At 43.3% G+C, this 27896-nt stretch overlaps 2 protein-coding genes and 1 pseudogene across 3 annotated transcripts in view; 2 read left to right on the top strand and 1 right to left on the bottom strand.

The window, feature by feature from the left end:
• Positions 1–347: 347 nt before the first annotated feature.
• On the top strand, positions 348–20515 carry LOC102437150 (zinc finger protein 14-like). 2 transcript variants are annotated; one of them, XM_023745793.1, is made up of 4 exons: positions 348–523; positions 16367–16489; positions 16668–16759; positions 17591–20515. In XM_023745793.1, the coding sequence occupies exons 1-4, from the start codon at positions 521–523 to the stop codon at positions 19113–19115; spliced, it is 1743 nt and encodes a 580-aa protein (XP_023601561.1). In that variant the 5' UTR covers positions 348–520; the 3' UTR covers positions 19116–20515. The 2 variants fall into 2 exon arrangements, with proteins under 2 accessions (XP_023601561.1, XP_006104609.1); XM_006104547.3 differs by having other exon boundaries at positions 16367–16493; positions 16687–16759.
• A 4220-nt stretch (positions 20516–24735) lies between these two features.
• On the bottom strand, positions 24736–27786 carry LOC102419053 (annotated as a pseudogene).
• LOC106694701 (zinc finger protein 14-like) overlaps positions 27787–27896 on the top strand; it is a 16002-nt gene continuing 15892 nt past the window's right edge. Inside the window, exon 1 of the mRNA XM_023745794.1 lies at positions 27787–27856. Coding sequence (XP_023601562.1) covers positions 27854–27856 — 3 coding nt within the window. The 5' untranslated portion in view covers positions 27787–27853. The remainder of the gene's footprint in view (positions 27857–27896) is intronic.

Here is a 27896-nt window from a genome sequence, read left to right as displayed (position 1 = left end):
ATGCTCTTTTTGGGAATCTGACTGTAGTTCTGGAAAGATACCCACCTAATGCATCCCTACTACCTGAGCCTGTGCACCTTTTTGTAAATCCACAAGTCAGACTCCAGTGTCAACAAAGATGAAAATGGAGCCAGATTCATTAGGTGCCTTTTAAGTGTGTGTGTTTGCAAGGAAGGACCACTGTTCCCTGGGGACTCTCAGCGCTGCCTCTCAATGCAAATGTCCCTGGACAGGAGATCTGGCTGCTTTGGCCTCAGGCCTGTGCACCTCAGGCGCTAGGGGGCGATGTCGTGAGAAGTGTCGGTCATCTGAGCTGGGCGCCAGGTGGGTGGGGCTATTGGGAGCGGGTGGGGGCACCTATAGCTGCAACCGCGCAGAAGGCCTGCTGGCTGCGGCTGAGATCCGGCCGGCACTTTCCTTGCCCTTAAAACCCTAAGATTGCTCTGCCCTCTTGTGTGGAGCTGCGATCTGTAAGGTGGTGGGAGCTGCAGGCGGGACTCGGGAGGCCCAGGAACTAGAAATGGTGAGTGTGCGGCCGGGCGCGGAGACGGGGAGGAGGGGCGGGTGGAGCCGCCGTGGAGGGACCGTCTCTCCACGGTCAGGTCCGGAGCCTGCGGACCCGAGGCGCCGGGGGCTCCGCTGAAACTGCAGGCCCCTCGGGCTCGCAGGGTGGGGCCCAGCCGGGACCCGGGCGTCCAGTGTGTCCCCGCGGCAGGGCCTTGGGCTGCGGAGCGCGTCTGGGCAGCTCTGCACCCTCATCCCCGCGGCTCCGCAGTCGGTGCGGTGACCACGTGGAGGGTCATGGGGGACAATGGTGACCCGGTCCCCGCGGTTCGTGCACGGGAGGAGCTGTGGTCTGTGGGGCCCCCTGTCCCTCCTTTCTACCCAGAAGGACCCCGTTTTTCTCCGGAGTTTAGATGTTTGTGGAGCAGGCTCTCAAGTGCACCCCCTGTCCCCCAGGCCTAGCTCTGCAACACGTGCCTGCATTTCCAGTCTCTCCCCCGAATCCTAACCGCCATCTTCCCTTCTCTGAGTCACAGCATCTTTATCGGCTATTTATTTTTGTGGTGCTTTTCAAACTGTTAAAAAACAAAATTCAACTGAATAAAATTGGAAGGTCTAATTGGCTTGATTCCCCATTCACGAATCGGGCTGCATCCCATCTAGTAAATAGAATCTCAGAGCAGCTGTTCACAATGGAAGGCGTTTACAATTGGCAGAAAGGAAGGGGCTTTGAGGGCTTATTAGTAAAAGAAAAGAGGGGATTGCTTCAGGCAGGGTCACCCTTCCTTAGGGGAAGGAACAGCAGGAGTCTTTCTACAGATTAGTGTTGAACAGCAAGTTGCAGAGTGACTGGGTTAAAATTTTACTCCTGGGAGAGGTGAAACTGCAGTTACATACAGTCCTGCACCCCTGAACCTGGGGAGGACATCCTGAGGCAGTTTTGTTGTTTTCAGTTCTCTTACACAAACCTGCATGGTGTAGCCTGCTACACACCTAGGCCATATGGTGTAGCCTGTGAGTCCTAGGCACCAAACCTGTACAACATGCTTCTGTACTGAATGCTGTAGGCAATTGTAATGCAATGGTAGGAAGCATTTATGAAAAGGTGCAGTGAAAATGTGGTGTGCAAGGTAGAAAATGGTACATCCGTGTGGGGCACTGACCCTGAATGGGCTCCAGGACTGGAGGGTTCTCTGCAGGAGTCAGTGATTGGTGAGTGAATATGAAGGACTAGGACGTTACTGTGCAGGACTGTAGACTTTATCACACTGTACACTTAGGCCAGGAAATTTAGAAAACAACAGATTCATCAAGCCCAGGAGGCAATGATGCAATCAAAAGGCACAGTCGCCCTGACCGGTTTGGCTCAGTGGATGGAGCATCGGCCTGCGGACTGAAGGGTCCCGGGTTCGATTCCGGTCAAGGGCATGTGCCTTGGTTGCGGGCACATCCCCAGTGGGGAGTGTGCAGGAGGCAGCTGATTGATGTTTCTCTCTCATCGATGTTTCTGGCTCTCTATCCCTGTCCCTTCCTCTCCGTAAAAAATCAATAAAAATATATTAAAAAAAAAAAAAGGCACAGTCAACACAAGACCTCTGAGGTTGCTGCCTGCATAAAACAGCATATTGTTGTTGTTGTTTTTAAAAAAAGAGCATATTGTTCAACAACAAACTTTTTTATATTTTATTTCTCACCCCAGGATATTTTTTCCCCATTGTTTTCTAGAGAGAGTGGAAGGGAGAGAGGAGTGGAAAAGACACAGAGAGAGAAACATTGACTGAGAGAGACCCATCAATTGGTTGCCTCCACATTTATATTATTCCCCGGGGAGAAGAGAGTGTTGGAGCTTCACTCCCGGGGCTGCTCAGGTGTCCCTCGCTCCTCCCCCAGGGACTGGCCCACTCCGGGGGTGCTTTCTGTCTCAATCTGGAGAGTACAGCATGTGGAACCTTCTGAAAGTGGCTCCCCTTCTGTCCTGTGGGGAGCAGGCTGCTCATCTGAGCTGAATCCAATGTATGTGTTTCTTTCCTTTGGATCCTTTATCCACCGAATAGTGCAGCCTTTGAATCTAGTTTCCCTGAGAACTTGGATTCTGACAGTATCAGTTAATTGAAGGGTACAAGGTGAGAAATCAAGGAAATTATAAAAGCAAATAGTTTTTTCTTTTTCTTTTTTTTTTTAGGCTATAGAAACTCAAGATGTGTGAAGAAGGTATTTAAGTTTTCAGGCACATTTTTACTACTTTTAGATCAGTGTTTGTCTGGGCATGTCTTTAGAGACCTCTAACATTTAAAATGGTAGCAACTGCATTTTTATTTTAATTGATGTGAGGACAACTATTAAAAGCTTATGTAAAGCTCTGAAACGTCAATATATTTTAGTAGCTAAACTCATACCCCTATTGCGTTGTTGAATATGTTATTTATTCCTGAAAATACCCCTGGGGTGAGACATAGAGGAAAGGCAAACTAGATGAATATCCTCTTAGTTAGCAAGAAATTTGGAAATTTACATTTTGTATGGCTTATACCTATTATTATAACAGTCTGTACCTATTATTATTTAAAGGAATTAAAGCCTAGAATGGTTCCCTAAGTACAAGAGATAAAAATAAAGAATATGAATTTCTACATTTAAAAAAAATAAATCTGCAGGCCCTAGCTGGTTTGGCTTAGAGGATAGAGCATTGGCCTGCTGACTGAAGGGTCCCAGGTTCAATTCCAGTCAAGGGCACATGCCTGGGTTGTGGGCTTGATCTCCAGTAGGGGTCGTGCAGGAGGCAGCTAATCAATGGTTCTCTCTCATCATTGATGTTTCTATCTCTCTCTCCCTCTCCCTTCCTCTTTGAAATAAAAAAATATATATATTAAAAATAAATAAATAGCCCTAACCAGTTTGGCTCAGTGGATAGAGCGTCGGCCTGCAGACTCAAGGGTCCCAGGTTCTATTCCGGTCAAGGGCATGTATCTTGGTTGCGGGCACATCCCCAGTGGGGAATGTGCAGGAGGCAGCTGATCGATGTTTCTCTCTCATCGATGTTTCTAACTCTCTATTCCTCTCCCTTCCTCTCTGTAAAAAAATCAATAAAATATATTTAAATAAATAAAAAAAAATGAGTCTGCAGGATAGAAAAGTCCAACTTAAGACTCGCTGCCCACATATGCTGGTCCCTCCAGCACTTGTTACTCCAGTCCCCTCCAATACAGTTTTGATCATTTCTTAGCAAACATCCCAGTGTATACCAAGTCTAGCCACTACCCCTGGATGCTCGCACACCTTTGTGGTGGGGCAGAGCCTCGGGAAGTCCTCAGGATGAGGCCAGCAGTTTATCAGGTGCAAACAAACCAAAATTTGGCCATGTGAAGGGAGGACTCTGTACAGGTGGTGCCTGGGAAGGAAAAATGGCCCCAGACCTAGAGCCACACAACTCAGTCTGTGCCAGATTCTCCAGGAACCTGATCTCTGCAGGACAGAGCCACCTAGAGTCAGAAGGGTGGGGCTAGGGAATCTCCCTTGAGGGGGGAGGTGCCCATCAAGCTTTGGGGAAGGTGGGTGGAGTGGCCCTCAGCCCTGCACCTGGATTCTGCTCAGACCCCTGAAAGGTGGAACCACCAGGAGTCGGGGGGGTGGGGCTGCATGGAGCCCAGAGAGTGGGTTTAGGAGATCTCTCCTGAGCGAGGCACAGTCAGGTTCACGGACACTGTGGGGAATGACCCCTGCCTCAGAGCCACACAACTCAGTCATTGACACCTTAGAGCCTGCACAGACCTCTACACCCCGCCCAGGCAGCTGACTCCCCAGCAAAGCCCAAGCTCCACAGGGTTTTTCTTGCCTTGTGATAAGCAGCTGGACTAGGCATTTTTTGGTGGTTGCCTGCTGACAGCTTGAGCCTCAGCCGCTCTTGTCCCTATTGCCTCGCACTTGAACAAGCTGATAAGAAAGCCTGGGTCATGTCTCCTATAGAGCAGGCAGGTGATTCCAACCACAGAATCCCTGCCTGTGCAGAACTCTTGCCCCGGACCCATCTTTGAAGCCCCACATGACCACACCAGGCTCTATTTCTGGCTCTGAAGCCAGGTCTCAGCTGCTTGAGAGGCCACCCCGGCCCTCCTTTGAGACCTCTATGTGAGTCCTAAGGCTTGTCCTGCTCTCCTGGTGTGGGTGTGAGGGGCGTGACACACCAGCATCACTCACATCCACACCTGTGCAGATGACCCTTTGAACTTGCTGCCAGGAATAGCACATGCCAACATTACCAGCCATGTGGGTCTGACTTCTGTTTCTCAAACTTGCTGACCTGTGGGAACTTTGCTGTCCCATGTGGCATTGGTGAGCCTGTTGTGCCTCAATTCTATGTTCCAGAGTGGGAGCTTTCATGCATTTCTAGGCAACTGGCAGGCAGAGTATGGTATTGGGCCCTCTTTAATGTGGTCCTGATGTCTTTGCCAGAATTTATCTGTGTGTTGGAGTGAAGCTGAGACATACTCCAGGTATGAGGGTTGAAGAGGGTGAGTACACCTGTACAAGAGGTGCCAATCAGGTGGTCACTTCTGAAAGAGCAGTTATTTAAATAGAGAGAAAGAGAAGAGAAGGAAAGGCAGCCATTCCACCCCTCTAATACCAGAAGGCTCCCCAGGACTCTTAGTACCTCTACTGCTGCTGCCCCTGTCTTTACTGCAACACAGATCCTGACCCTCAGGGTTCAGGGGACAAACCCATGGCCTCACTGTGGTACAGCCTCACACCTGACTTAACTCCAGGGTCTTTATGTTATTTTATTTAAATGTATTTTTATTGATTTCAGAGAGGAAGGGAGAGGGAAAGAAACATCAGTGATGCGAGAGAATCATTGGCTGCCTCCTGCATGGCCCCCTACTGGGGATCAAGCCTGTAACCCAGGGCATGTACCCTTGACCAGAACCGAACGCAGGACCCTTCAGTCTGCAGGTTGATGCTCAATCCATTGAACCAAACCGGCTAGGGCAACTCCAGGTTCTTTAAAACTTGCAAAGCAACTACTTGTCATGGGGAGGTTCCTAACCCTGATGACTCTGCTATGAGGCCCTCTGGAGGAAAAACTGTATAAATGCCCTGGTAGAGAGGACACCCTCCCCCAAGTATGTCCAACAAAAACTCAAATCAGGGAAGGACAAAAGGAAGGAGGCATGCCTCCCCCCCCCCCCCCCAAAAAAAAAAGAAAAAGAAAAACAAATATTCAGAATTAGAACCAATTGAAAATTAAACTATATTTAAAAATTTACACAACAAAACAGGTAAAGGTACACTACTTGGCTTTGGGGCCTCTACAACATAGGTTCTGAATCAATTTTGCTGTAATGCAGTTATTCACAAACCTTCAAGCAGTTCATCTGTATTAGGCCTCAAATTACAGTTATACCTGGAGTCGCACTAAATTTAAGCCAGGTACCATTGATGATCTTAGGTGGTGCTAAATGAATATAACATAGTGAATGAATAGGACAGTGTTTCTCTTTAATTGTCAGAATTCTTGTCTTGCTTAAATTCTCCATGATCATAACACCTGTTCTAAAATATCCCATACTGAGGAGAGAAACTCTGAACCAATGATTCATGAATTAAAATTAAATGAAGTCTTTTTTATGTCGAAATGGCTTGACTAAACGGGACCCCATAGGCCAAACCCCTCAAATAAATTAGTATGGCCAATGTAAATGAGACTGGTACTTGAAGGATTGAAAAGTGTACACATAACCTAGTTAGTGAAGGGTTAATTATCCCCAACGATTCTCCTTTGAACAGCTTGTTCTTAAACCACAGAATAATGGATTACACCTGACTGTGGGTTACTGTAACTTTCAGGCAGTGGTCCCACCAAACAGATATTTTTTCCCAGTCCCCAACATTATTACTGACTTCATCTGCTGATCAACCGGTAAATATTCTGCTGTCCCAGATTTGACCAAGCCTGTTCTGTTGAGAGCCCATTTTAATAGGCTCTCAGCTGCACTTGGCCTTCACCTCTGAAGAGATGATACACCTTTTCTGGTGCATCATGGACCTTCATCAGCTTTGCCCTCCCGCGCATTCATTACAGGCAAGATCCTCACTGCATCTTGGTTTCTCCAAGAACACAGGTACATCCCATTCAATGCATCCTCCTCTGAGGACATATGGGACATGCAAATATTGAAAAAAGAGGGTAGCAAAAGTGGATGGATGCATATTATGTGAGGCCTTGTTAACTTTGTTCAGTTTTTGGAAGTTACTTCACTCACTCCATCCCTGGCATGAAGAAATAGCTGTTGTCCCCATCAGCACGCACAAAATCTACTACATTTTTTTGTTCCAAATTGTTTACAAATTCTGCTTAAACCCGTTAGTGCTGTTACTTGCACATTAGCCCATCTTGAATGGGCACCCCTATGACAAAGGCTGAAGACTCTTTAAATTGTCACATAGCTGGAACTCTTGTTGGTGACCTCAGAGAATTCTTCTCTATAGAGACTTCAGTGGCCTCCTGTCTTTTTTTTTATTTTTTTATTTTTTTTTATTTTTCGCTGAAAGTATTACAAAGGGTATTACATAAGTGTCCTTTTTTCCCCCCCACCCTTGACAAGCCCCTGCCCTCCCTTACCCCCCAGTGTCTTATGTCCATTAGTTATGGTTATATGGATGCATACAAGTCCTTCGGTTGATCTCTTACTCCCCTCCCTCCTGTCCCCCAACCCTCCCTGGCCTTCCCACTGCAGTCCGACAATCGGTTTGAGGCAGCTCTGAGTGGCCTCCTGTCTTAACCCCTGGAGTTACCTGTGGGTCTCGACCCCTTTGGGGGTTGAACGACCCTTTCACAGGGGTCGCCTAAGACCATCGGAAAACACACATATAATTACATATTGTTTTTGTGATTAATCACTGTGCTTTAGTTATGTTCAATTTGTAACAATGAAAATACATCCTGTACATCAGATATTTACATTACGATTCATAACAGTAGCAAAATTACAGTTATGAAGTAGCAACAAAAATAGTTTTATGGTTGGGGGTCACCACAACATGAGGAACTGTATTAAAGGGTCGTGGCATTAGGAAGGTTGAGAACCACTGCCTTAAGGTGTCCATTGGCTTCTGATATAAGAACCTGCCCTGGGCCCCACACTATATGTCATCAGAGCTGCAACTACCTCTACTTAGAAGCTAACTTGAAAGTAGATAGCCCTGAGCATGTGACCACCTACTCAGAATCCCTTTTGCCTGGGGACCTGGAAACAGCATCCAGTGGCTCATGACAGCTACTGAGATCCCCTTGGACATGATGAAGTGAAACAGGGGTCCTCGGGGATAGCCTCCTGCAGGTGAGGATTGTCTTCTCATTCCTCTGTCTCTTGTGAGATGCCTGGAGCTGCACAAGGTCCCCCATACCCCTAGGCTTTCTCAGGAGCTTCTTAGAATTTTGAATGAAAAGCAGTGGGAGTTCATAGACTTTTAGGGACACATCCTCTCATCTGTATACAATGGAGCTGAGTCGAAGTAGCTCAGGCAGAGATGCTGCTTTTCATGTCTTAATTGGAATGTCTCTGATAGTGGAAGGGGCCCAACAATCATCAGAACTCATCACAGACGTCATCTTAGCACCAACCAACAGTTGGCACCATCTTCACATGTTTCCACTTTGGGGCAGCTCTCTAAGAGTTGCCCCTTTGGCAAAAGAGTTCTGGGAATCTTTTGCCTCAGTTAAACCCTCGATGTAAGTCAAAGGAATAGTTTTCTCTACATATATTCTGGGCATATGTTGAAATGACTGCTTTTTTGCCTTTCTTATTTTGGAGACCCTGTAACCTCAATTGTCTGATAGAAAAGTTGTTGCTTTTAAGTTTCTTGGCTTTTTCCTTCTGAGGACTGAAAGCTGGCTTCTAAGCTCCTTCAAGACAGACCAGAGACCAGTTTCCGACTCCTTTTATTTTTATTTTTTTAAATATTTTTTAAAATTGATTTCAGAGAGGAAGGGAGAGAGAGATAGAAACATCAATGATGAGAGAGAATTATTGATCGGCTGCCTCCCCCAGTGGGGATCGAGCCTGCAACCCAGGCATGTGCCCTGACCGGGAATCGAACTGTGACCTCCTGGTTCATAGGTCAACACTCAGCCACTTGAGAGGCCTGCCCTGCTCTCCCCAGACACTTCCATTATGAAAGTCAAGCCCTTTCATACCCTCGAGGTGTGTGTGTTGTTATTTGTGTACACATCTGAACCAAATTTTGGGTGGGCATCCACCTACCTGTGCAGGAGATAATAACAGTTTTAGAATAGGTAATGTTGCATATTGTGTAATACTCTGCTTTATTTATTATTCTATTGATAAATCCTCCAGATTAAAAAAAATCAGTTTACAGCACTTTTAAAAAAATTGAGCTAACATTGGTTATTAACATGTTTCAGGTGTACAATGTTATAATTCAGTATCAGTTTACACCAGAGCTTTTTCATATTCTCCTAATACCAAAGTAATAAACATTTTTTATATGTGATCTTTCATCTTCTTTTAATTATGTTTTGCTTCTTTCTCCATTTTTAAATTATGTGTCTGTTCACTTTTACTCTGAAAACTACCCCTTTTAAAAAAATACATGTTTTTATTGATTTCAGAGAGAAAGGAGAGGGAGAGGGAGAGGAAGAGAGAGATAGAAACATCAATGATGAGAGAGAACCATTGATTGGCTGCCTCCTGCAAGCCCCCTACTGGGGATCGAGCCTGTAACCCAGGCACGTGCCCCTGACTGGAATCGAACCTGGGGCATTTTCCTTTGACCAGAATTGAACCTGGGACTCTTCAGTCCACAGGCCGACGCTTCACCCACTGAGCCAAACCAGCCAGGGCTATGGTCTTATTCTTATTTAATACTGAATGAAATTTATTAATAATTTGGAGGAAGCCAGGAGCAAGCTTCCAAATGATGTCTCTGATTATAATAACATAGGATGGGCTCAGTTCTCCAAACAAAAAGTTGAGTACACCTGTGAATTATTGTCTACCATGGAAGCACAGCAGAGACTCAATTCTCAGGGTGTTTGGGGCCTGATCGCATAGGCTGAACATGTAACAAAATCATAGCATCTATAAAGGAAAATAGGAGTTTGCTCTATACCAGGGGTGGGCAAACTTTTTGACTTGAGGGCCACAATGGGTTCTTAAACTGGACCGGAGGGCCGGAACAAAAGCATGGATGGAGTGTTTGTGTGAACTAATATAAATTCAAAGTAAACATCATTACATAAAAGGGTACGGTTTTTTAGTTTTTTAGTTTTATTCATTTCAAACGGGCTGGGTCTGACCCGAGGGCCGTAGTTTGCCCACGGCTGATCTATACTGTATTGTGTGCATAAATGCTTTATGCAAACAGAGGTACTTATTTATGTTAAGTTTATGGGGTTATTCCCAAATCTTAGTACCTTGATACTAGCAGGAAATGAACTTTGTGAGCAAGCATTTCTAGAATAAGCAATTTTGGGTTTGCTAATGTGCACTATTATTTACAGACAAGGTACTTTTTAAAAATATATATATTTTTTATTAATTTTAGAGAGGATGGGGGAAGGAGAGAGAGATAGAAACATCAGTGCTGAGAGAGAATCATTGATCGGCTGCCTCCTGCACGGCCCCCTACTGGGGATCGAGCCCGCAACCTGGGCATGTGCCCTTGACCTGAATCAACCCTGGGACCCTCCAGTCCGCAGGTTGACGCTCTATCCACTAAGCCAAACCAGCTAGTGCCAGACAAGGTACTTTGTTATGCACTGTGTTATGAACAAGCACTATTGATCCACTATAGAAAAAAATACTTAGGGCTGAACCAGACAGTTTGTCTTACTCCTTCCTCTCCCTGGACCTAAGATAAGAGGTTTTCCTATTTGTCATTGCTCTACTGAATAGATCATTGTTTTGTGTTTTTTTTGCATCAGAAGTGGTGAGTGGGAACCTTTTCTCTGTTCCCCACACACAGATGTCAATGGGATATTGATCTCTTTTGGGGATCAGCATTTAGGGGAATTATGCTGTTGATTCTTTTATAAATAGTTATTCCTGTGACTTTCCAGCTTAAAATTTGGAGGCTAATTTTCCTTAGTAGAGTATCAAGTACCAATATCTTCAAATGTTGATACGCTGTTACATCAAAGTCCCACTAACTCACAATTTAATATCATATATACTACATAATCAAAGTTCCAATCTTTCACTGCACATTAACAAACGTACTAGGAAAACTGCCACATCAATGATGTTACAGAGGCACAAAATTCTGATAGGGAGAGCCCAGGTCAAGCAGTGGTTTTCTTTAGGAAACAATTCTACCAAAAACATGTGAATAGAAGTAATTTAAAATGTTCAAGATAGCCCAGCTGGTATGGCTCAATGGTTGAGCATCCACCTATGAACCAAGAGGTCATGGTTCGATTCCAGGTCAAGCACATGCTCAGGTTGTGGGCTCAATCCCCAGTGTGGGGCGTGCAGGAGGCAGCCAATCAATGATTCTCATCATTGATGTTTCTTTTTCTTTCTCCCTCTCCCTTCATCTCTGAAATCAATAAAAATATATATTAAAAAAATGTTCAAGACATAGCAAATGCATGACTGATCCCAAATTGCCATTTAGTATGCTTTGTATTATCGGATATAAAAACTACCCCCATCTATGAAATGTTAAGCTGACAACCAAGACAATCAAAACCTCCCATATTCAATATTCCATTTTTTTTTCTGGTTGTACCGAAAAAGAAACAAGCAGCAAATGATTTCATCTTTTTTTTTAAAAAAAGCATTTACACTTTAAAAAATGGAATGAGGTGGAATTCCCTCCTTCTTAAAAATGTTTCTAGAGCTACTAAAAAACTTACATTTACAAAATAGTTGATAAAAATATTCCTCTGGATTGTACAAGAAGGGAGACAGGGCCCACGGATAAGACATGGTACGTGATATCAGTCAGACTTGGCTTCTTTTTCGTCTGCTTCATTGGAGGCTGGCATCTCCTCCTTTTGGTCTTTCTGTTTTCCACAGGTGGTCAGTTGTGGGTCAGCCACTTCTGCCTGCTTTCCCTTTGTCCCCCCTTTCCCTTTCATTTGCTCTTTTTTGTCTGCAAATATATCCTTCCCTGTTGCCTGTTTTTGGCTTCGCTTCCACTTTGCAAGAACAGGTTTGGCTGACAACCTTGCCGACCTCCTCCTGGGCTCCTCCTTGGCCACCCCCTCAGCAGAACTGACCTTCCTCCTGGGCATCCTGGCAGCGGGGCAGGCGCATGCTGGTTGCCTGAAGGCTTGGGCTGCCTCAGGTACAACCCCGAGATGGGGAATTGGACCCTAGACACCTCTGTGTGGGGGCTGATGCTCTAACCCCTGAGCAACACTGGCCAAGGCTACCATAGCTTTTTTATCCATCTACCTATGGTGGGCACTTGAGCAGCTATCAGATCTTCTCTTTAAAAATTTTTTTAAAACATTTTTGTATTGATATAGAAAGAGAAAGGGAGAGGGAGAGACAGAGAAACATTGATGTGAGAACAAGACATCTATCTGTGGCCTCCTGCATGCCCCCTACTGGGGATCCAGCTCACAACCTGGGCATGTACCCCCACTGCGAATGGAATGGCTAATCCATTGGTACACAGGATGACACTGAACCAACTGAGCCACACCGGCCAGGGCTTGCTGCTTCCAAATCTTGTCTATCCTATCTAATAAAGCAGGCATCTGCTAATTGACCCTCATGCCATCACAAATATGGTGGCGCCCACAGCCAATAAGGAGGGAATATGCTAACTGACTGTCACGCCTTCAAAGATGGCGGTGCCCACAGCCACAAGATGGTGGCGCCCAGTTTCCTCAGCCCTGCCTGCCTCCGGAGTCCCCCAGTCCCCTCAGCCCCTTAGCCACCCAGGGCCGCCCGAGGCTTGCGCTGCCGGCAGTGGCAGCAGCAGAGGTGTGATGGGGCATTGCCTTCCTCTGATCACCAGGTCACCTCCTGCCCCTGAGGGCTCCCAGACTGTGAGAGGGGCAGGCCGGGCTGAGGGACCCCCCTCCAGTGCATGAATTTTCATGCATCAGGCCTCTAGTTAAAAATAATGCTACAATGAATATAGGGGTGCATATTTTCTTTTGAATTGGTGTTTTGGGGTTTCTTTGGATATATTCCCAGAAGTGGAATCTCTGGGTCATGAGGCAGTTCCATTTTAAATTTTTCGAGGAAACTCCATACTGATACTTGTCAACTGTGGATTTATTGATGATGGCCATTCTGACAGGTGTGAGGTGATTTTTCAGTGTAGTTTTAATTTGCATTTCACTGATAATCAGTGACTTTTAGCATTTTTCTTTTTTATTGGCCATCCCTATGTTCTCTTCATATTTTATTGATTTTTTACTTTGTATATATATATCTATATATAGATATAGATATATATCTATATATAGATATATATATACATACCTCCTGCACACCCCCCACTGGGGTCCCGACTAATGAGTTTTTTGAGATACGAGCCAGCTCTCGGCCGATTTTTTGCTTTTAGTTGCGAGCTAAAATTCGGGTTACAAGCCAGCTTCAGATACCCCACCGCTAGTTGGCGCAGCGAACGACACAGTGAACACCACAACATCAGCCCAGCATCACGTGTCTCACTTGTTCACTTTTTGATTTGACATACGAGTAATTTGAGTTACGAGCTCCATCATGGAACGAATTAAACTCGTAAGTCAAGGCCCCACTGTGTGTGTGTGTGTGTGTGTGTGTGTGTGTGTGTGTGTGTGTATATGCTGATATATTTATAGAGTTATATCCTTTTTTAACAAAAATTCTCTCCAGATATGTTTTTTATTGCTTTTGGAAAAATAGGAAGGGAGAGGGAGAGAGAGATACATTAATTAGTTGCCTCCCATATGCACCCCAGCCAGCAATCTAACCCACCACTGGGATATGTGCCGTGACTGAGAAAGCGAACCCACAAACTTGTGGTGTACAGGACAGTGCTCCAACCGAGTCACCAGGCCAGGGCTGCCCATTTTTTAATTGGATTGGCCATCTATATGCCTCTTTAGAGACCTGTCTATTCAGGTCCTTTGCTTATTTTTTAATTGGATTGTGGGGGGTTTTGATGTTGAGTAGTATAAATTTTTGTTGTTAATCCTCATCTGAGGAATGTTTTTCCATTAGTTGTTTGTTTTCTTAGAAAGAAGGGATGAAGGGAGAGAGAGAACCATCGATTGGTGTGAGAGACACATTGGTTGGCTGCCTCCCACACACACCGATTGGGTCAGGGAACAAACCTGAACCCGCAATCCAAGTACATCCCCTTGACCGGGAATTGAACCCAAGACACTAACCAATGAGCCATAGTGGCCAGGGATTATATTCGTTCTTTATACATTTTGGGCAATTAACCCCTTATCAGACATTTCATTGTGGAATATGTTCTACCATTCAGTTAGTTGTCTTTTCATTTTGTTGGTGATTTCCTTTTAGTTTGATATAGTCCAAATTGTTCATTTTTCTTTTTTCAAAATATATTTTTATTGATTTTTTACAGAGAGGAAGGTAAAGGGATAGAGAGTTAGAAACATTGATGAGAGAGAAACATCCATCAGCTTCCTCCTGCACACCCTCTATAGGGGATGTGCCTTCAACCAAGGTACATGCCCTTGACCGGAATCGAGCCTGGGACCCTTCAGTCCACAGGCCTACGCTCTATCCACTAAGCCAAACCAGTTAGGGCTGTTTATTTTTCTTTTGTTTCCCTTTCCAGAGGAGATATATCAGAAAAAAAATTGCCAGGAGAAATGTTCGAGATTTTACTGCCTATGTTTTCTTCTAGGATTTTTATGGTTTTGAGCTTTACTTTTTTTTTTTTAATATATTTTATTGATTTTTTACAGAGAGAAAGGAAGAGGGATAGAGAGTTAGAAACATTGATTAGCTGCCTCCTGCACACCTCCTACTGGGGATGTGCCCGCAACCAAGGTACATGCCCTTGACCGGAATTAAACCTGGGACCCTTCAGTCCGCAAGCCGACGCTCTATTCACTGAGCCAAACTGGTTAGGGCTTGAGCTTTACTTTTAAGTCTTTAATGCATTTTGAGTTTATTCTTGTGTATGTTGTAAGAAGCTGGTCTAGTTTCATTTTTTTTTTTGCATGTATCTCCCCAATTTTTCCAATACCATTTATTGAATAGACTAAAGTAGTCTATTCTTTGTATGCTCTTGCCTTCTTTGTCAAGTATTATTTGACCATAAATCCATGGGTTTATTTCTGGGATTTCTGTTCTGTTCCATTGATTTTCATCTGTTATTATGCCATTACTATGGTGCTTTGGTTAAGATGGCCTTGTAGTATAATTGAATATTAGGCAGTGTGACTCGTCCAGCTTTGTTGTTCTTTCTCAAGATTGCTGTGGCTGTTTGGGGTATTTTGTGGTTCCATATGAATTTTTGGAATATTTGTTCTAGTTATGTGAAGCATATGATTGGTATCTTGATAGGAATTGCATTGAATGTATAAATTGCTTTGGGTAGTATGGACATGTTAGTGATATTAATTTTTCCTATGCATGAACACCATATATGTTCCACTTAAAGTTTACATTCCAATTACAATTTACATTTAATTTTATTGTGTATTCATTTCAGGTGTAGAAAATAGTGGTTAGACAAATCTTTATAAATGTTCCCCCTGATATTTTTAATACTCCCCTGGCACCTTATGTATTTTGTAATCATGCCAATTCATCATGAAAATATTATGGATTGCAATGAAGGCCATTGTACATGTCAAGTCTTAAATTGTGCCTCAAGGTCAAGGCCCAGCTTACAGTGTTACAGTTTTGCTGCAAAGACTTTTCTTTTGTGTGATCTATGTGTCCTAAAAATTTGTATTAAGCAACCCTCAGGCTCATGAGTGGGAGGACTTTTGTAGAGTCTAAGTTGCCCTGCTTTCCTCATGCCTAAGCTCTAACTCTGATAACTTCTTAGCTCCATGAAATGAGACAGGCAAAAGAAGGTCAAACTGAGTCAGAAATAAATATTATATAAACAAATGATAATTCATACTTCTCCAAAATAATATTTTCATTCAACCAGGTAGAGCTAAACACTTATAATAATCTGGAGTACTTCAGGATGATATGACCAATTACATTTTGTTACAAGTTGAATTTTCACATACCTCCTGGCCTCTCGTGTTTGGTAATGAGAATAGAAGAAAAAGCTTCTAGCCTGGCCGGCATGGCTCAGTGGTTGAGCATCTACCTATGAACCAGGAGTTTATGGTTTGATTCCCGGTCAGAGCACATGCCTGGGTTGTGGGCTCCATCACTAGTGTGGGGTATGTAGGGGGGCATCTGATCAATGATTCTCTCTCATCATTGATGTTTTTATCTCTCTCTCCCTCTCCTTTCATCTCTAAAATCAATAAAACATATGTTAGGAAAAGAAGAAAAACCTTCCAGGCCTTTATTGTATTCATAGTCATTAAAACGTTATACAGATATGATAGTGTGCTTCCTGGAATGCTGCATCATATGGTGGTTCTGAAGGAGATGAGTTTTCTCACCAGAAATTGATGTACTTAAAATAGACATATTTTGTTATCTTTTTCAAAGTGCTCTTTACCCTGACATTAGAGAGCAATGAAGTGATCACAATAAAAAAAACCACATGGCAATAATTCCATGTGTTCATGAGGAAGTAAGTGTGGCCAATAAATAATAGTCTGACACCCAAGTCATAGAATGAATGTTGGGGGGCACATGTCATATATGAACTTATGAGTTATATATAGATCTCTTGTGTTATCTGTCTCATCCTTCCTCCTGTATACGTATGGGGGATGTTTTAGGACACAGTGGCCTTTGAGGATGTTAATGTGGAGTTCACCATGGAGGAGTGGGCTTTCCTGGATCCAAACCAGAAAAAACTCTACACAGATGTGATGCAAGAAACCTTCTGGAACCTGGCATCAGTAGGTAGTGATCACACCTTCTTACTTATTTAATCAATTAGAAAACAAATGTTGCTTGCTCATCAATATTGTTTTAAGAACGGAAATGTGGAAAGGGGAATGAATACATTGATAAACTGGGCATTGTCACAGCTCATTGTGTACCTGAAATCTAATCATTTTTAATATTCTTTAATAGTTTATAATGCTTTTTCTAGCATGTATTTTGGAAGAAAAATGTGAAGAACATGACAGTGAAGATCAGTATGAAAATCATGGGATGAGTCTTAGGTGAGTCGCATTGACATGAGAAAGCATTAAGAGCATCATTGCTTTTTTAAAAAATATGTTTTTATATATTTATTTTCTTTATTTATATATTTAATGTTTTTTTATTTATTTAAGAAAGGGAGAAAGAGAAACATCAAAGATGAGAGAGAATTATTTAAGGCTGCCTCCTGTACGCCCCACACTCAGAATCAAGTCCAGAACCTGGGCATATGCCCTGTCCAGGAATTGAACACTGACCTCCTGGTTCAGAGGTCGGTGCTCAACCACTGAGCCTTGCCGGGGGCGCGAAAATAATGTTTTTATTGATTTTAGTGTGTGGAGGTGAGAGGGAGAGATAGAAACGTCAATTGGCTGCCCCCTGCATGCCTGTATTGGGGTTAATAAGTATGCAGTCTGGCCACATTCCCTTTTGGGGAATTGAACCAGCAAACCCCTGGTGGGTGGATCCATGCTTAACCACTGACCACATGGGCCCAGTCCACAAAAGAAGCTTTAAAACAAGTAATCCAATTGTATCAGCCCAGTTTTAAATTTATTGACTCTTACAATATTCTCATCCAAATGTTTTTTTCTGAAATATGGTCTAGATATTTACTGTATAAAAATAACTACACTTGGAAACAGTATACAGAAGTACCATTAATGACTATAAGTGTTTTCATAATATCTATGATCCAACCTATTTCAGAGGTTTTAGGATATTTACATTCAAATATTGGATATCCAGATACGCTGAATTTCCCTTGAGAATGGTGAAAATGTCATTGTCATGCTATTAATAAATATTAAATTGTTAACAGAGTATTAATAATATGCTTCTGATTTTTACAGCAGTCATATGGTAGAGAGACCCTGTAAAAGGAAGGATGGTAGTCAAAGCAGAGAAAACTTCAGCCAGATTCCAAATCATAATGAAAGAAAGAAAACTCCTACTGAGATAAAACAACTGAAATCCAAGTTGTGTAGGCAAATCTTCATGGGTTATTTATCCTTGAATAACCACCTGAGCTCTCACATTGATCCCAACCTATACCTGTGTCAGGAATATGAAGAAAATGATTATAAATGTAAGGAACCTGAGAAAGCTTTCAAGCGTCACCAACATATTCAAAGCCATGAAGGCAGACCTAGTGGGAAAGCTTTCCACTATTCATCTTCCCTTAGAAATCATGAAAGAACACATATTCCTAGGAAACCGTATGAGTGTAAGCAATGTGGGAAAGGCTTTAGTCGTCTCAGTTGCTTTAAACTTCACAAAAACACTCATAGTGGAGAGAAACCATATCAAACTAAGCAATGTGGCAAAGCTATCAGTTCTCCCAAGTACTCTGGAGAAAATGAAAGAACACATACTGCAGAAAAGCCCAATCAATGTAAGAAATCTGGTAAAGCTTTCAGTTCTACTTCTCTTAGAAACCATGAAAGAACACACACTGGTGAGAAACCTTATGAATGTAAGCAATGTGGGAAAGTCTTCAGTTTGCTCAGTTCTCTTAGAAATCATAAAAGAAGTCATGAAGAAAAGAAGCCTCACGAATGTAAGGAATGTGGTAAAGCATTCCGTCATTGCTGTTCCCTTCGAAAGCATGAAATAACTCATACTGGGGAAAAACCCTATGAATGTAAGCTTTGTGAAAAAGTTTTCTCTTCTTCAGTTGCCCGTCGACGTCATGAAAGAACTCATACTGGGGTAAAATGCTATGAATGTAAGCATTGTGGTAAAGGTTTCTATTATCAGTCTTCTCTCCTAGATCATGAAAGAACTCATACTAGGGAAAAACCCTATGAATGTAAGCTTTGTGGCAAAGTTTTCTCTCATTCAACTTCCCTCCAATATCATAAAAAAACTCATACTGGGGAAAAACCCTATGAATGTAAGCAATGTGGGAAAGCCTTCAGTTCTCCCAGCTCTCTTGGGAAACATAAAAAAAGTCATGATGGAAAGAAGCCTTATGAATGTAAGGAATGTGGTAAAACATTTCATCATCACTATTCCCTTAAAAATCATGAAAGAACTCATACTGGGATAAAGCCCTATGAATGTAAGGAATGTGGGAAAGTCTTCACTTGGCTCAGCTCTCTTGGAAAACATAAAAGAAGTCATGATGGGAAGAAGCCTCATGAATGTAAGGAATGTGGCAAAACGTTCCTTTATCCTGCTTTCCTTAGAATTCATGAAAGAGTGCATACTGGGGAAAAACCCTATGAATGTAGCCATTGTGGTAAAGCTTTCTCTTATCCAACTTCCCTCCGATGTCATGAAAGAACTCATAATAAGGAAAATCCCTATGAATGTAAGCTGTGGGGGAAAGCCTTTATTCATCCCAGTTCCCTTCAAAATCACAAAAACTCTTAATAGTGGAGAGAAATCATAAGGAATGAAATAACTCACACTGAAAATAAGCTCTGTCATGTAAAGATTGTAGAAAAGCCTTTGACCATCCTAGTTTTGTTTTGTTTTTTTAGTCCACACCTGAGGATATTTTTCCATTGAGATAGTGGAATTCAGAGAGAAAGAGCAATATTGATGTGAGAGAAACACATCAATTGGTTGCCTCCTGCATGCGACCAGACATGAAAACACACACAGTAGAGAAAAGCTCTGTAAATGTAAGGAATGTGGTAAAGCTTTCAGTTTCTGCAAGTCTCTTAGAAAGCATGGAAGAACACATAATAGGGGAAAACCTTAATGTAAGCAGTGTGGGCAAACCTTTCATTGGATGTCACATGTTTCAAGACATAGAAGAATTCATAATGGAAAGAAGCCGCATAAATAAGGAATGAAGTAAACCTTTTTGTTATCCTTCCTCTTAAGTATCATGAAATGTATACTGGGAAGAAACCCTATGAATGAAAAAAATGTGGGATAACCTACAGTCATCTCAGATCCTTTCAAATTCTCAAAAATTCTCAGAGTGGAGAGAAACCATAGCAATGTAAGGAATGTGGTAAAGCCTTCAGGTTCCAACTAGTTTTTCCGGACATGTGAAAACAAATGTATTGATAAACACTGTTAATGTAAAGAATAGCAAAGAGCCTTCATTTATCTCTCAGCTCTGCCATCATGTATGATTATCCATATTGGGGATGGACCGTAGAAATGTGAGAGTTTTAGAAAGCATTCATTTCTTCCATTTTATTGTAAAGGATGACAGAACTCACTGAAGAGAAGACCTGTCATGTAAAGATTGTAGAAGAGCCTTTGGCCATCCTAGTTCTTTACAAAATCATGGAGGGACTCACACCCAAGACTAAGTATATGAACATAAGGAATGTGGGAGAGCATTTCTTGGACATGTGAGAATGCACCTAGAGAAATAGTGAATACATATAGAGAAGGTGGGAAAGCCTTCAGCTGTCCCTTTCCCTCAGAAAGGTCATGAAAAAACTCAAAGTGTAAAAATGTATTGAATGTAAAAATGTAGGAAAACCTTCATGTTGCCTCATATCCCTACAATACCATGTGAGAATGTACACTGTATAATTAACAACTAAAAAAAAAAACTTAACAAAAACTTTTAACACATACTTTCAGAGTAGCTAGAAAACTGCACTGGAAGGAAATCCTATTAATGTAACTAACTGGTACATGTAAGCCTGCTGTAAATTAAGTTATATGCTGGAGTCCATTCATTGTCTTCACTAGCTGAGTTTAGACAGAGACCCCCAAAAGCTAGTAACCTTTGAAGTCCTAGCAAAGGTCAGAACTGTGCACCACCCAGTTAATCTAGGAACCACCCAGTTAATTTAGGTAATAATAGTTGAAGCATCATCCCCACCTTAGTTCACTTAATTCCTTAGATACTTATTTAGATCCTTGTTGAATATTGTTGATCAGATACTCTGCCTATTCCTGGAAATCATCTATTGATGAGCTAATCAGATACTTTGTCTATTCCTGGAAATCATCTATTGATGAGCTAATCAGATACTTTGTCTATTCCTTGAAATTGTCTGCTGATCTGTGTGTCATTGAAACCCCTTTACCCTAAGGGCTACTCCAGATCAATAAAAGATCGGAGTGGCCTGAGCATGGGTGGAAGTCCTTCGGGACTTGCCCGCCTGGTCCCCCGATATTGCAAAATTATCTCGCGTCATTTCTCTCTCATTTGTTGTGCGGCTCCTCTTTCAGATACTGAACCCTACTCCACGCAGAATGTGGAGGGAGTGTTACTCGGCAGTTATATACTCCCTCAAAGTCACAGCATTAAAGAAGTCCTGTAAGCTTTTGACATATTTGGCCATTATCAGTACTCATTCTTTTTTTATTAGTTTCTTTAATTTGATGCTTTAGAATGAGGAAGGCAGAGAGAAGTAGAGGGAAACATCGATGTGAGAAACATTGATGGGTTGTCTTGCCAAGTCCCCTGACCAGTAATGTGCCCTGACAGGTATTGAATGAATAGGCCCTACACACATATGTATTCTTTTTTAATTTTCAATTGCACTTGAGGTTCACTATTATTTGCCATATATTTTTACATAGTTACTGTTCATAGTTAGAGTCCCCCTGTGTATTCATGCTTTGTGTGTATGTGTGTGTGTGTTGCTTTTGGCTGCGAATTGTGCTATGAAGTTCATATTAAGAAGATAATATTTTAGTTTTTTTCCTCATCTTTACCCTGCCAGCCAAGAATATCCTCAAAACAGCCAGCCACTGCTTTAATTCCATTGATGTTGGGTGTAAGCTTTACAGATGTTCACAATTCAACATTAAATATCCAGCATAGGATGGCTTTTCCTGCAAGCCCATATGTGTCCACCGGGCAACAAATGCAGACTGCCATGGTTGAGGCAGTTTTCTGAAGGGTGCACACTGTTCTCTAGATTGCATGTGCATGAAGTCTAATTTGACTAGAAATCATCTTGTCCTGTTGGTTCTACTACTGACTGTGATTTAGATCCCACTGTGACAGCTGCCATGGTGCAGTGCCAAGGAGCCCCGTGACAGTTTGTTCTTGTACCACCCTCTGCAGTGAGGGCTCTGAGCCAGTCCTCCCATGTGAGAATCAGCACTTTCCTCATTGCAGGCAGACTCTGATGTGTGGTGTCACTCACAGCTGAGCCTAATTTCTCAACGTTTTCAGTTATCTTGGGTTGTATGTGATTAAAATTATGTGCATTTTTCCTAATAAATGCATTTTTAAAAAAATATATTCTATTGATTTTTTACAGAGAGGAAGGGAGAGGGATAGAGAGTTAGAAACATCGATCAGCTGCCTCCTGCACACCTCCCACTGGGGATGTGCTCGCAACCAAGGTACATGCCCTTGACCGGAATCGAACCTGGGACCTTTCAGTCCGCAGGCCGATGCTCTATCCACTGAGCCAAACCGGTTATGGCAATAAATGCATTTTTAAAAATAATTTTCTTATTGATTTCAGAGAGGAAGGGAGAGAGAGAGAGAGAGAGAGAGAGAGAGAGAGATAGAAACATCAATGATAAGAATCATTCATCAGCTACCTCCCGTACGCTCTCTACTGGGGATTGAGCCTGGAATAGTGCATGTGCCCTTGACCAGAATCAACCCGGGATCTTTTAGTTTGCAGGCTTACGCTCTATCCACTGAGCAAAACTGTCTAGGACAATGCTTATGTAATTTTTAATGAAACATTAACTGTTTCCCAACCACTCTTATGCTAAGAAATGTTATGGTGTTTTGTTATTTCCTGATGATGTATTTAATTATCCCATAGTAATTATGTATTTTCAGATCAATTTGTCATTTTTTCCATCTAATTATTATACACTCTGAGTCACAGGTGTCATGTGTGTACAATTAAGACATGGTTTCCTCAGGGAAATTATATTTTTTCTTATCTGTATACTTATAATGTTTGGACCAGACTAGTTTCTTATTTGTTCAAAGTATTAAAAACTTCAGTCATGTATTTTTAGTTCCTGCAGCTAAAGACGAACAAAATCACATCTGCAGCAAAAGAGAAATGAGGTGGAATAAATTAAAATAAGCATGATCAGAAACCATAAACGCCTGAAATGTAACAGTAACAGCAGCCTTTAAAGGATTTCAATGTGGGACATTTTCTGTGTCTCTGATGAGAAGAGTAGCTGGAGGTTTTTTCTTTCAGCAGAAGGCACCAAGCCATCCATGTTCATTTTTGCTGTTTCCAGGGGTCATTTCCATGTTTACACTTCCAGGAGATGTTATGAAACATGGGGGAAAAGGTATTTCTTTTACTTCTTTAAAGAGCAAAGGACATCGAGTCTTGGTCCCTCTCCTTTCTCTCAGTGCTAATTTGTTTTCCTAGCGGTGTAGATATTTTATGATTTTATGATCATTGGTATCTACTATGACCCCTGCCCCCATCATTCCTCCCACCATGCAAATGAAGACAGGCAAGCAGAAATCTTGTCCCGATTTACATAACTCATAACAGTAGAATCTCCATTTTGAAGTCCTAATGTGTGCCGTATTGTCCAAAGTCAAAAGCTTTCGCTCAGAAGGACGCTGCTAGCCTTGTATAATTCTGTACCATTGCAAATGCAGTGTCAAAGTTTATAAACAGGACTTAAAAGACAACATGGTGATCCACTGCATGACATTCTGGAAAAGCTCCAGGTTTGGAGGAACCTGTACCAAATCCCTGTTCAAAAGTGAATACAGTAAAAACCACCACCACGACTGTGTTCTTTTGGGTTGATGGAGTGTTTTCCGTCTTGATGGTGGTGTAACTGCATTTGTGAAAACTCATCTTGAAACAGTATGTGCACATATTAAAAACAATATGAAACAATAAAAGTGTTAAACTTGTTCTACATGTGTAACACTTTCTTCCACCACCTTGGCGTCCTTCTGATAAAGAACTGAGAACACAGTCTGGAGAAGAACACAGGCCACAACAGGACATTTGATTGTTTACCTTTAAATCAGTTTATTGACACTGTAACACAACACACTTGCCTTCCTGACACTCCCACCCCCCTCACCCAGATTAGATCTCTCTCCCTTCCTCTCCCTTTAGAACAAGATGTACCTTGAAAACAGAAAAGGGCAGGCCACCTCTACAACCCCAGGCCCGTGGAGCAGGGTCTCAGGCACTATTCAGAACCTGTTGTGGGGAGGGGTATGCAGTTAGCACCACACTCAGCCAGGCAGAGGCATTCAGTCCTTAGGAACAGATTCCCCTCCCTCAATCGCCAGGCCCTGAATCGCCATTCCTCTTCCTCTCTGCTCTTTGTGACCCCAGGAAGGAGATGCTGGGGCCTGGGCCATGCAGCCAGTAGCAAGAACTGGCCATGATCTGAGCATTGGACTTGGGTAGTGTTTTATAGGGGCCCAGGCACCCCAAAGAAAGCCCTGGTGGTGGGAGTGAACTTGAATGTCCCTCTGCAAAATGCACTGATAACATTTCACAGATGAAGCCAGTTTAACCAAATGCCAGAATAACACTAAGCTGTAAAAGGGGGTCAGGCCTGCTTTCTCCAGGCCGGACACAAATGCACACAGAAGCCCAGGTGGGGCGTCAAAAAACAACTCGAGGACACGGCTGCAAAGCCTATACTCAGGAGCTCCTGGGGTGACAGGAAGCAAGGAAAGGAAATACACAAGTCTTAAAACCAAAGAGAAAGCCCAGTAGCTGGGGGGTCTGAGGCTGACAATACTACTCACCACTCCTCCAGGTCTTGGCCTAAACCCAGATAGTCCCTCCCCCTCTAGGCAATGTCCTTCCCAAAGGCTAGATAGAGCACATCACACAGGGCAGTTTAGAAAGCTTCGAAGGCCACTTCATAAACATCTTCATTTACTACTGGTGGTCACATGTGAATAATATGTTTATGCTGTTCTTTATGGAAAACAGTTTCAACGAGTCAACACCAAGAATACAAAAGGCAGCCCTCACCCTGAGCCCCTCAGCGTCCTTCCCTAGTCAGCGAGGAGCCCCCTCCTCTGTCCCAGGGCTGCCTAACCCCCTCTGTCCCCACTGTGGCTCTTGGACAAAGCATCCTCTGACCGTTAGTGCTCATGGGACAAGTTCTGGTCCAGCGGGTAAACCATGAACATCACATCTGGCCGAGAGGGTACACAGGGATGGCCTGGTCTACAACCTCAAAGCCCAAAAAGCTGAAGATCTTCAGGAGTGGATCTCTGTCTTCCCTGCTTTTTCCGGATGCAGATGGAGACATAGTTCACTTTCATCTTCACTTCTGCAAACTCCAGCAGTGCTGACAACCCGTCTTTGCTCCCATCAGCTAATACTCCACCTGGGATTTTTATAAACAGGCTCTGGCTGCACAGGACTGCATCCCAGGGAGAGACCTTCCCCTCGGTGACCTCGTACTGGAAGTGGACGGTGTGAGGTTGTCCATCGTTCACGGGAGGTCCTGGTCACAGTGAGCTTCCGGTCCTTAGTTATTAGAGCTGAGAGAGAAGGCTCCCTGCCGCCTCTCGCCCCGCGGGGATCTTCCTCAGTGGGTGACGGGCACCAGGAGCACCACAGAGGCCCCGGAACAATGTGCCTGCAGCACTGGAGCTGGGTAAGAATACAGGGCAAGACCCAAAGTGTAAGAGAACATTTAATGGTTAATTACAGAGGTAGGAGAAGTAATTCTTAGGAGAAATGGGCTTAGGAAAGGCGTTAAGGAGGTAACAGAAGTGCCCTTGGAGCTTGGGAACGCAAGCTAATGGTAACCTGCCTGGGGGAGGAGGAGAAGGAGGGGAAGGGGAAGGTACAGGTGTGCTCCAGGGAGGGAGAGCGCACTGGGTCCTCCTTCCTAAATGTTTTAAGGGTGGAGATTTCAGGGGAGGTGCCAGGGGAAGAGCTGAATAGAATATTCTGTAGCTTCCAGGTGTGTCCATTCAGGGATGTGGCCTCCACTGATGGACAGGCCGGCACCAGGACAGGGGTCATTATTCAATGCAGCTGGTCCTGATGTCAGCCCTGGCATTTTGCTGCTTATCTGGGCCTGGAGCTGGAGGAGGAAAAGTCACCCTGGGGACCAGGCCCCACCCTACAATTGGTTGCCCATTGCTGGACACCTGGGCCTTCCACCCTGGTGACCTCTGTGCCTGGCCCATCTCCCTGCTCTGGGTAGGTCTGTGGAACTGCCCACAAGACAACCACAAGTAAGGGGTGGCTCATGGCCTCAGAGGAGCGTGACTGAATCACCAGTGGGAACACATTTTTTCATGTGAAAAACATTTTCTTAAAGTTAACCTTTCTAAATACGCAGAAATCACTTTTCACGCTGGAAATGATGGCTTGTTTCTGGTTTCAATGCTCTTGTTGGGAATCTGACTGTATTTCTGGGAGGATAACACCCTAAGGCAGGGGTGGGCAACCCCTGGCATGCATGCCAAACATGGCATGTCAGTAACTTTGCTGGCACGCGAAACCCTCTCTTATAATCTTCCATTTACAATTTTTGTGAACATTTGAATGACTTAAATGTTAAATTTCAAGGAACTGGCAAGACACGATGTTATGTTTGGTTACATAAAGGCTTTTGAAAAGAAACTGGAAGTCTTTTTTTTTTTTTAAATATATTTTATTGATTTTTCACAGAGAGGAAGGGAGAGAGATAGAGAGCCAGAAACATGGATGAGAGAGAAACATCGATCAGCTGCCTCCTGCACACCTCCTACCGGGGATGTGCCCGCAACCCAGGCACACGCCCCTGACCGGAATCGAACCTGGGACCCTTCAGTCCGCAGGCCTACGCTCCATCCACTGAGCCAAACCGGTTCTGGCGAAACTGGAAGTCTTTAAGAGAGATGTGGATGGTGAGAGATTTAGATATTTCCCAAACCTCAAGAGGCACATCAAAGACCTCCCAAAAGATGACAGAACAGACTGTCAAAGCCTTCAAAAGCTGTTTTTAAACAACATCGAGTCAACTATTGAGCAGTTCTTCTCAAGATTTGTGAAATTCAGAGAACTGGAAGAGACAGCAAAATTCATGAGGTTTCCAGACAGCATGAAACTGGAGGAACTAAACTTACAATTGTTTTCATGGATAGACACGGCTGACTTTGAAATGCAGTTGATTAAATTTCAGAGTAGCTCAATTTGGAAGCAGAAATTTATTGACCTTAGAGTTGACTTGGAAAACATTGAAAAAAAAAGTGGTTAGAGACAGGAGTACCAGAGAGAAATGTCAAAAACGAACTATTGAGGACTTGGAATGCCATTCCAGAAAAATTTTTTTTGTTTAAAAAACTTTGCAACAGCGTTACTCTCCATGTTTTCACCCACATACGCTTGTGAATCTTTGTTCTCAGTGATGAATTTTGTTAAGTCTCGGAATAGGAGTAGCCTGATGGATGAAAGTAGTAGCTCGTGCATATCTCTGAAGGTCACGAAATATAAACCTGATGTAAAATCTCTGTCATCAGTGATGCAGCAGCAAAAGTCCCACTGATAATATCAAACGGAGTCATAAAGTTTTCTGTTGGACTATCAGTGTACATGTATACATTAAAAAATAAATGTATTTTTCATCATCATATATTGTGTTTTTGTCGCTCGAATTAATTTTATTTCTCAAGGTTATTCACATACGTACACCTTAAGAGATATCAACTAGGAGTAACATGTTCTCAAAAAATTAGGGTTGGCACGCAGAAGAATTTTGAGACAGAGATTTTGCTGGTTTTGGCACGCACTCACAAAAAGGTTGCCCACCCCTGCCCTAAGGCATCCCTGACCCCTCAGCCTGTGCACCTTTTTGAAAATCCACACATGACACTCCAGTTGTCGACAAAGATGAAAATGGAGCCAGAGTCATTAGGTGCCTTTTAAGTGTGTGTGTTTGCAAGGAAGGACCACTGTTCCCTGGGGACTCTCAGCGCTGCCTCTCAGTGCAAATGTCCCTGGACAGGAGATCTGGCTGCTTTGGGCTCAGGCCTGTGCACCTCAGGCGCTAGGGGGCGATGTCGTGACAAGTGTCTGTCCTTTCGGGAGCTGTGCGCCAGGTGGGTGGGGCTATTGGGAGCGGGTGGGTGGGGCTACGCTCTGCTACTATGCGGAAGTTCACTCACATCGCATCTTCCTTGCACTTCCGCCATTCGTCCATCTGTGATCTGCAAGGTGGTGGGAGCTGCAGGCGGGACTCGGGAGGCCCAGGAACTAGAAATGGTGAGTGTGCGGCCGGGCGCGGGGACGGGGAGGAGGGGCG

This window comes from Myotis lucifugus, unplaced genomic scaffold (genome assembly GCF_000147115.1).
Source record: "Myotis lucifugus unplaced genomic scaffold, Myoluc2.0 scaffold_583, whole genome shotgun sequence".
In the NCBI taxonomy this organism is placed as follows: Eukaryota; Metazoa; Chordata; class Mammalia; order Chiroptera; family Vespertilionidae; genus Myotis; species Myotis lucifugus.
Note: the sequence above shows the minus strand (reverse complement) of the source record. Positions and strands in the feature narration are given on the sequence as shown.